Source organism: Pantherophis guttatus, chromosome 4, assembly GCF_059756535.1.
Source record: "Pantherophis guttatus breed Tessera chromosome 4, ASM5975653v1, whole genome shotgun sequence".
Lineage (NCBI taxonomy): Eukaryota > Metazoa > Chordata > Lepidosauria > Squamata > Colubridae > Pantherophis > Pantherophis guttatus.
Genome location: NC_142066.1, coordinates 10,378,243 through 10,387,559, shown reverse-complemented (window position 1 = coordinate 10,387,559; position 9,317 = coordinate 10,378,243). Strand labels below are relative to the sequence as shown.

Sequence of the window (9,317 nt, the reverse complement as noted above, 5' to 3'; positions counted from 1 at the left end):
TGGTGACTCTCCCTTGGTTTAAAATAAGTTAACAAGGTGTAATTTATTTTTATTGTTTGCTTAATTTATTGGATTAAAAAAATAGAAGCACTTAGAAAGTTAGCATCATAAAAAAAATGTGTGAATGTGGTACTTCATTTGGTAGAGTATGAAAGCACTGCAGCCAAGAGTTTAAAACTAGTGGTAGTTAAGGGAAGAGTAGTGGAGTTTAATGAAAACAAGTGATTTGATAGATCATCTCATTTTTATATTTATTTATTCATTCATTCTGAAACATTTAAACAATTTTTAAAAGAGTTGAAATAATAAAAACATCTGCAAAATAAATAATTACAAATAGCAGCCCTGATGATTAAACAACTACTAGTAAAGCCAAGGAATGCATCTCTTAACACTTTCTTAGTCCCAGGATACATATTCATATTTTTAAAGCTTTGCAAAAAACCAACATGGATCCAATTTAATATCTGAGTGTATACTATGGTATACATACTCAGTATATTATGGAGTATATCTGTCAGGTGTGCCTCCATTCAAAACTCAAGAAAGGAAAACCCCAACTCCATTTTTGTAGAGAAAGGTACTTTTACTGAATTTGAACTGATAGCAACGAAAGAAAAGCAAGATCTGAAGCAAAAGGTGCGAAAGTTACATATTGAAAGTATCCCCAAATTCCTCCCCCAAAGACCCAGGGTAAATATCCAATCCCCATCCCAATTGGTGTCATGTGGGCAGCATCTCCAGATGTTTTCATCCATCTGGTATTCCAAGATAGTTGACCTTGACTGGGCATAAACAAGTCCACAGTAGAACATAGGAGCAGTCCTCCCTATTTCTTCACACAGGGCAATCTCTCTCCAGCTCACATTCCCCCACCCAAAAGCCAACCTCCCCTCTCCCCGTCACTATGGCAGCAGATAGCAAGCAAGTATCATAGAGGCTGACCATATCTTTAAGGAATCTGCAGCATGCCTAATCTGTTGTATTGAATGGGAATCTCTTGGGGGAAAAAAAGATTCTTCAGATAATCCTGTCCCAAGCTATGTAGGTCTTTAAAGATGACAAATATACCACCTTGAATTGTATCTACAAATACACTTGCAAGTAGTACAACTCACAGAGTAGAGGTCGATGTGCAAATGCACTTCAAGAGCAGCCACATTTATTTATTTATTTATTTATTTATTTATTTATTTATTTATTTATTTATTTATTTATTTATTTATTTATTTATTTATTTATTTATTTATTTATTTATTTATTTATTATTCGAATTTCTATACCGCCCTTCTCCTTTCGGACTCAGGGCGGTGAACAGCCAAAATAAAAACATTTATACATAAATACGATTAAAAATAGATTTAAAATAATTAAATTTGGCCCATAATTTAAAATTTATCAATTTAAAATCCATATCAAAATTTAAAACCAACCATAAAATCATAAAATCAAGAGAGACCGGCTAACTGAAAGAGATGAGTTTTTAGGGCCCGACGAAAGGTCCGGAGGTCGGAGATCACTCGTATCTCTGGGGGTAGATTGTTCCAAAGGGTAGGTGCCACCACAGAGAAGGCTCTCCTCCTGGGGGTCGCCAGCCAGCATTGTCTAGCCGACGGCACCCTGAGGAGGCCCTCTCTGTGGGAGCGAACTGGCCGGTGGGAGGCTATTGGTGGCAGAAGGCGGTCCTGTAAGTACCCTGGCCCTAAGCCATGGAGCGCTTTAAAGGTGATCACCAACACCTTGAAGCGCACCCGGAAGTCCACCGGAAGCCAATGCAGCTCGCGCAGGAGAGGAGTCACATGGGAGCGCCCAGTCGCTCCCATAATCCCCCGCGCGGCCGCATTCTGCACCAGTTGGAGCCTCCGGGTGTACCCCAAGGGGAGCCCCATGTAGAGAGTGTTACAATAGTCCAGATGAGAAGTGACGAGTGCTTGAGTGACTGTGCGTAGGGAGTCCTGATCCAGAAAGGGGCGCAACTGGTGTATCAGGTGAACCTGATAAAAAGCCCCCCTGGCCACGGCCGTCATATGCCCTTCTAAGGACAGCCGTGCATCCAGGAGGACGCCCAAGTTGCGGGCCCTTTCTGTGGGGGCCAATGATTCACCCCCAATAACCAGCGATGGCGTCAGCTGGCTATACTGGGACGCCGGCAGCCACAGCCACTCGGTCTTGGAAGGGTTGAGTCGAAGCCTGTTTCTCCCCATCCAGACCCGCACGGCCTCCAGGCACTGGGACATCACTTCCAAGGCATCGTTGGGATGGTCTGGGGTGGAGATGTACAGCTGAGTATCATCAGCGTACTGATGGAACTCCACCCCAAAACCACGGATGATCTCACCCAGCGGCTTCACATAAATGTTGAACAGGAGGGGCGAGAGGACTGACCCTTGTGGCACCCCACAAACAAGGCGCCTCAGGGTCGACCGCTGCCCCCCTGTCAACACGGATTGCGACCGGTCAGAGAGATAGGAGGAGAACCACCGCAAAACGGTGCCCCCCACTCCCAGTCCCTCCAGCCGGCGCAACATGATACCATGGTCGATGGTATCAAAAGCCGCTGAGAGGTCTAACAGGACCAGGATAGAGGAGTAACCCCTATCCCGAGCCCTCCAGAGATCATCCACCAATGCGACCAATGCCGTTTCCGTGATGTACCCAGGTCTGAAACCGGACTGGAGCGGATCCAAATAGACAGCTTCATCCAGGTACTGTGGAAGCTGTCGCGCCACCACACTCTCAACAACCTTCACAATAAAGCGAAGGTTGGAGACTGGACGATAGTTAGCCAAAACAGCCGGATCCAGGGATGGCTTCTTGAGGAGAGGCCTCACCACCGCCTCTTTCAAGGCGGCCGGCAGGACACCCTCACTCAAAGAAGCATTGATAATTCCCTGGAGCCAGCCTCGTGTAACCTCCCGGGAAGCCAGCACCAACCAGGAGGGACACGGGTCCAATAAACATGTGGTGGCGTTCAGCCATCCCAAGATCCTGTCCACGTCCTCGGGAGCCACAGGATCGAACTCCTCCCAGATAACATTCTCAAGGCCTGCCTCAGTCATCTTGTCTGAACTAACCCAGTCAGTGGCCAAGTTTTCCCGAATCTGAGTTATTTTATCATCCAGATACTGTACAAAATCCTCAGCTCGGCCCATGTAGAACACATTACAGTAATCTAACCAGAAGCTTACAAGGGCATGGGTGATGGTGAGCAAGGCCTCTTAGCTAGTGATGAGTTGCTTCTGGTACGGTACGGTTCTTTAGAACCAATAGTAAAACTGGTGGGAGGCTCTGCCGACCCATCACAATGTCATCATGGGTGGTCTGTGCATGCGCAGAAGCTTCTGCACAGAAGCACGCACCCAAGCGGGCTCCCATTGCGAACTGGCAGTAAAGATAAGTAGAACCCACTCCTGCTCTTAGCCCAGGAAGGGGCACAACTGGTCCACTTCCTAAAGGTGTATAAAAGGTTTCCCAGCCACAGTTGCCACCTGCTCCTCAAGTTGGAGCTGTGAGTCTAGGAGAAGCAATGGGACTGTCTGGGTATGCCACCTCATCCAGAAACTAGAGATGGAAGAACCTTGTTTCCAGAAGATCCAAGTACCCACAGCCATTCCATCTTACTAGGATTGAGTCAGATCTGGTTTCACCCCATCCAGACACAAACCCAATTCTGCATCCCTTTCCACACAGTTTTAATAAGCTAGGAGGGGAATGGATCTAATAAATAAGTCACCAAACTAGCAGCTGACAGGGCCTTGTCCACTACTTCAGAATCCCTGGGTTTAAACTCTTCCCAGGTCATCTTGTAAGCTCCCACACCTCACAGATCCTGCTTTAAAGTTGGAGTCCAACATAGAGCTAATTTGAGTGACATTGTTCAGAAGATGTCCAATGGCCCTTTAGGTATTATTCCCTCCAAGAAGGGACTGAGTCACCTGAAACATGTATTATTTATACCATACTGAATCCACCCCTGCTCTTAGCCCAGGAATGGGCACAACTGGTGCACTTTAGGAGTTATATCCAGCTTCGGGTGTGACATTTGTAACTGGCTGACAATCTGTACATATGAGTAGTCTACATGAAGGGAAGTAAGCAGTGGGGTACCACAAGGTTATGTCCTGACCCAGTACTCTTCAATATCTTCGTAAACGACTTAGATGAGGGAATAGAAGGGGAACTTACCAAATTTGCAGATGCTACTAAACTGGGAGGAATAGCCAACACCCTAGATGATAGGTTCAAGATCCAGATGGATCTTGACAGACTGGAACTCTGAGCCCTATCTAACAAAATGAAATTCAGTGTAGAGAAAAGTAAAGTCTTACACTTAGGCAAGAAAAACCAAAAGTATACATATAGACTGGGTGAAACCAGGCTTAATAGCAGTAATGTGAGAGGGATCTTGGAGTCTTAGTGGACAACCAATTAAATATGAGCCAAAAGTATGTGGCAGCAGCCAAAAAAGCCAATGCAATCCTAATTTGCATGAACAGAGGGATACAATCAAGATCAAGGGAAGTACTAATACCACTCTATAAAGCCTTAGTAAGACCACACCTAGAGTACTGCATCCAGTTTTGGTCACCAAACTATAAAAAAAGATGTTGAGACTCTAGAAAGAGTGCAGAGAAGAGCAACCAAGATGATTAGGGGACTGGAAGCTAAAACATACGATGAACAGTTGCAGTAAATGTGCATGGTTAGTCTAGTGAAGAGAAGGACCAGGGGAGACATGATAGCAGTGTTCCAATATTTGAGGGGCTGCCACAGAGAGGAGGGGGGGGGATCATGCTATTTTCCAAAGCACATGAAGGCCAGACAAGGAATAATGAATGGAAACTGAACAAGGAGAGATTCAACCTGGAAATAAGGAGAAATTTTCTGACCATGAGAACAATCCACCAATGGAACAGAAGTTGCCTTGTGAAGTTGTGGGAGCTTCATCACTGGAAGCTTCCAAGAAGAGACTGGACTGCCATCTGTCAAAAATGGTGTAGAGTCTGCTTGGATGGGGGTTGGACTGGATGACCTACAAGGCCCCTTCCAACTCTTTTAATCTGTATCTGTTTCAATGGAAAATTTAAGGCACAGTTGGCAGTATAGTGATCATCAGCCAGGAGTTTCTAAAGACTTCAAGGGTGCTCCACCACAGATTCTTGAATGTGAAACCTGTTCAATAGTTGGGATCAGGGGATCAGTTGGCATCATTGCTGCTACACCAGCCTCCCTCATAGGTAGCAGCCTCCCAACCTGATCTTCTGGACTCCATTTTTGGGTTGACAGTGGAGTTGATCAACCTCATGGTCTTGGTGGATTTTAATCTGTTTTCCATAGAAGAGGGTTCTGAGGTGGCATAGGAGTTCATGGCTACCATGGTTGTCATAGGCCTATCTCTGATCATTTAGAGTCTGACATAGGACAATGGTAACATACTTCATTGGATGTTCCTGTTGGAGCAGTAGCAATGTGATTTAAAATTTGGGAGACAGGGGCTATTGGTGTTTCCCTTGTCTATTGCCTGGTAATATCATGCCATGATTGTCATCGGATTCTTTGGCAGCACTATCAACTGCATGGAAGCATGGACTATTCAAACTGATTAGCTGCATGGTCCATATGAACCATGGGCCAATGCTTGGAATAGTCTTTGGATTGGATCATGCATATGTAATCTTTCACCTTGCAGGGATCTCTTCTCTCCCTGAGATTCAGGGAAGATCTGAAGGAGATGAAATAAGACAAGTGACATCCAGATTGTTGCTGGTACTCAACAAGAAACAAACTCAACCAAACATGTGTTAGATGATCCTTCCAATAATTATTCAGGATGATAACTTTTGTTTGCTTGCTTTACTACTAAAATAGTTGGTTGATTAGAAAAGAAATGTATATATTGAACCTACATTACATTATCTTACATTACTTCTGTGGTTATATAGTAGACGCGGCTAATTTTTCACTTTTAAAAAATAAACTTTCTAATGTAGAGTGGGAATTCACATTCACATTTTAAACTTCATCATTATACTCATATTTACAATGGATAGTTCATGAAATGTAATTGTGTCAGCTCAGAAAATAAAGCAGGATAGCTGGAAAATTGTCAATGCTTGATTATAAAATGATTTTCTCTGGTTCTCAAAAATCACTAGTCTTTCCACACTATAATTGTGAGACATCCTAGATTATCATTGGGGAAAAACTTAAACTTTTCCCTAATGCAGATTTCAGAGATACAAGTAAATCACAAGAGACCCTTTCATATGGCTAATTAAAAAAATATTTTCTATTTCTATATTTTCTAATTTTGATGAATATTAAATAAGACTAAGTATCATACTAAGATAATTAAGCATTTCTTCTTATCAATTGTTCCTTGTTGTTTAAATCAGGCCTAAACACAATAATGTAACACTTAGGGAAAAAGATGCATCCTAAGAGCGCAGCAGTAGAGCACAAGATGGAGAAGATCTCCACAGCCACCATGGCTTTTCCTCTGGTGCTCAGGTAGGTTGGCACAAAGGAGACCCACACACTGCAGAAAGCCAACATGCTGAAGGTGATGAACTTGGCTTCATTAAAGCTGTCGGGCAGTTTACGAGCCTGGAAAGCCACAATGAAGCTGGCAAATGAAAGGAGAGCCATATAGCTCAGGACACAATAAAACATAACAACTGACCCCTCATTGCATTGTAGGACCATTTCTTCAGTTGTTGAGTGCATGTCTAATTCTGGGAACGGGGGAGAGGTTGACAACCATACAGTACAGATGCTTGCTTGGAGTAGAGAACAGAAAAGGACAATAGAAACAGCCAGTCTTTTCCCCACCCATGTCCTCATCCGAGATCCTGGCCTGGTGGCCTTGAAGGCAAGAGAAACAAGGATGGTTTTGGCCAACACACAAGAGATGGACAATGAGAAGATGAGACCAAATGCAGACTGTCTGAGGAGACAGGTGACTCTCCCAGGTTGTCCAAGAAAGAGCAAAGAGCAGAGGAAGCAGAAGAGAAGGGAGATGAGGAGGGTGTAGGTGATATCCCGGTTGTTGGCTTTTACAATAGGGCTGTCCTTGTGCTTAATAAAAGTTCCCAGCACCCATGTTGTAATGAGGGTGAACACAGCAGCAAGACAAGCTAAACTATACCCTAGAGGTTCTTCATAAGACAAGAAGTTTATCCTTTTCAGGAGACATCCATTTCTTTCTTGGTTTGCATATTGATCTTCTGGACATTGGACACAAGCTACCATGTCTGAAATTGGGGGAAAAAAACCCACCCAGGTTGCAGTGAATAAATGTAGAGTAGCAACAGTGGCTAAACTGATTCCTAAAAGTTCTCCGTAAGAGAAATCACTAATTGTTTTCATGATGCAGTCCTTTTTGTTATAATTTGCTCATGGATCTCCAGGACATTGAAAACAAATAAATGTGTGAAAATGAAATAGAATAGAATAGAATAGAATAGAACAGAACAGAACAGAACAGAACAGAATAGAATAGAATAGATTTTTTTTATTGGCCAAGTATGATTGGACACAGAAGGAATTTGTCTTGGTGCATATGAAATGTTTTCAAATTTCAATTGAAAAGAGAAGACAAACTATCACCGGGCCTGGTGGCTCAGCAGACTAAAAGCATTGTGATTAACACCAGCTGTCTGCAATTACTGTAAGTTCGAATCTCACCAGGCTCAAGGTTGATTCAGCCTTCCATCCTTACTAAGGTAGGTAAAATGAGGACCCAGTTTGTGGGGGCAATAAGCTGACTTTGTATAAATATACAAAAGTATGAAGGCTATTGCTTAACGCATTGTAAGCCACCCTGAGTCTCTGGAGAAGGGCGGCATATAAATCAAATTAAAAAAAAAGGAGGAAATTCCAAAAAGATCAATATTTTATACATATTTCAAGGACAAACTACATCAAAACCAGAATTTTTTGATCCTACAAAACATCATTTTTATTTAATAATTTTATTTTCTAATTTTTCATTCTTCACTTCTTTTAAAGTTCATCTTGTGTTTATCCCCATAAATAAAATACTGGACTTAGGGCTATATTCATCTATATTCATTTTTTGCACACTCTAGGAAAAATATGAGTAGCAAAGATTTTCCAAAGAAGTCAAAAGTGCAGTGCAGAAATGGAGCATAATCAATGTAATTGGGAAATGGAAATAATTAGCATTTAAAATATATTATTATTGTTGTTATTATTATTTTTGTCACATACCATTTCTAAATAAATAAACAAAATTCTAAAAATCTCATTGTTTAGAGTTTGGGTGGCACGATGGCCTAAAGGTTGAGCTCTCATTTCACAATCAGGAGGCTGTGAGTTCGATCCTAGGAAGAGGCAGATATTTCTCTCTCTGGGCACAATGAGAATATATCTACTGAAAAAACTCTGCATTCGTGACAGAAAGGGAATCCAGCTAGTAAACACTCAGCTCCATTCAGTTGCCCAGATTTCACCCTTGAAGGGATTATGGGCTCGTGAAAAGAGGATGATCTAATTGTTTATCCCATTTTCAGATACTGTAATATATCTAGATGTTTTATATTTTACCATCATTTTGCTGTTTCCAAATAAAAATTAATGAATATGCAACCTGAAAACTAATTAGCTGAAATCATGTTGCAGAATACCTTTCCAAAAATACCCACATGGTGTACTTGTCTGTAATGGCACTCTGGCTGATATTTCAAGTTCATCTCTATGGCAACAAAATTAGAGTTGTTATTAACATACCGATCGTATTTGAGATTTTCCCTTCTGGGCATGGAATGCAATCATAACAGCAGAATTTTTTCCCTTCATTCTTCCTTTTCTGATAACCAGTCTGACAATGTTCATTGCAGACAGAGATGGGGAGCACCTGGTTTTCAATATCAAAATTGTTGGAAAAATGTGGATTTCTTATTTTGAATAAAAATCATTTGTTAATTGTGTTTCACTGTTACACTAAAAAGATACATCCTATCTGTACTATGTATAAAAGGATCAAGAAATAAATAGGATTTCGGAATGTATTTCAAATCAACCTTAAATCTGTGAGCATACTAGATCTGGATTTCCAATTTTGTAAGTTACCAGAAATTGAATATGTGATTCGTTACATCAATTCATCCATTTAATCAGAAGGAATGAGTCAGTCAAATTTGCTTTAAATCACATCAAGTTTCACTCAACTAAAGAAATGTAGTCATTTAAATGCATTTATTTTCTTTCATATTTTTAGTTCGCTAAGTCTAATACATAATATTAGTGAAGTTAGTTTTCAACAATTAAAGTGGAAAAATGTATTTTTGATCTAG

General features: G+C 41.5%; 1 protein-coding gene across 1 annotated transcript; it reads right to left on the bottom strand.

Annotated features, from left to right (window-relative positions):
• Window positions 1-6,351: 6,351 nt before the first annotated feature.
• On the bottom strand, window positions 6,352-7,306 carry LOC148113712 (vomeronasal type-2 receptor 26-like). Its single transcript, XM_087893307.1, has one exon. It carries the CDS (start codon window positions 7,249-7,251, stop codon window positions 6,352-6,354), a length of 900 nt encoding a protein of 299 aa, XP_087749433.1. The 5' UTR covers window positions 7,252-7,306.
• Window positions 7,307-9,317: the final 2,011 nt, after the last annotated feature.

Excerpts from the sequence above, each read along its gene's own strand:
- LOC148113712 (XM_087893307.1), bottom strand. The coding sequence starts at position 7,251 with ATGGTAGCTTGTGTCCAATGTCCAGAAGATCAATATGCAAACCAAGAA.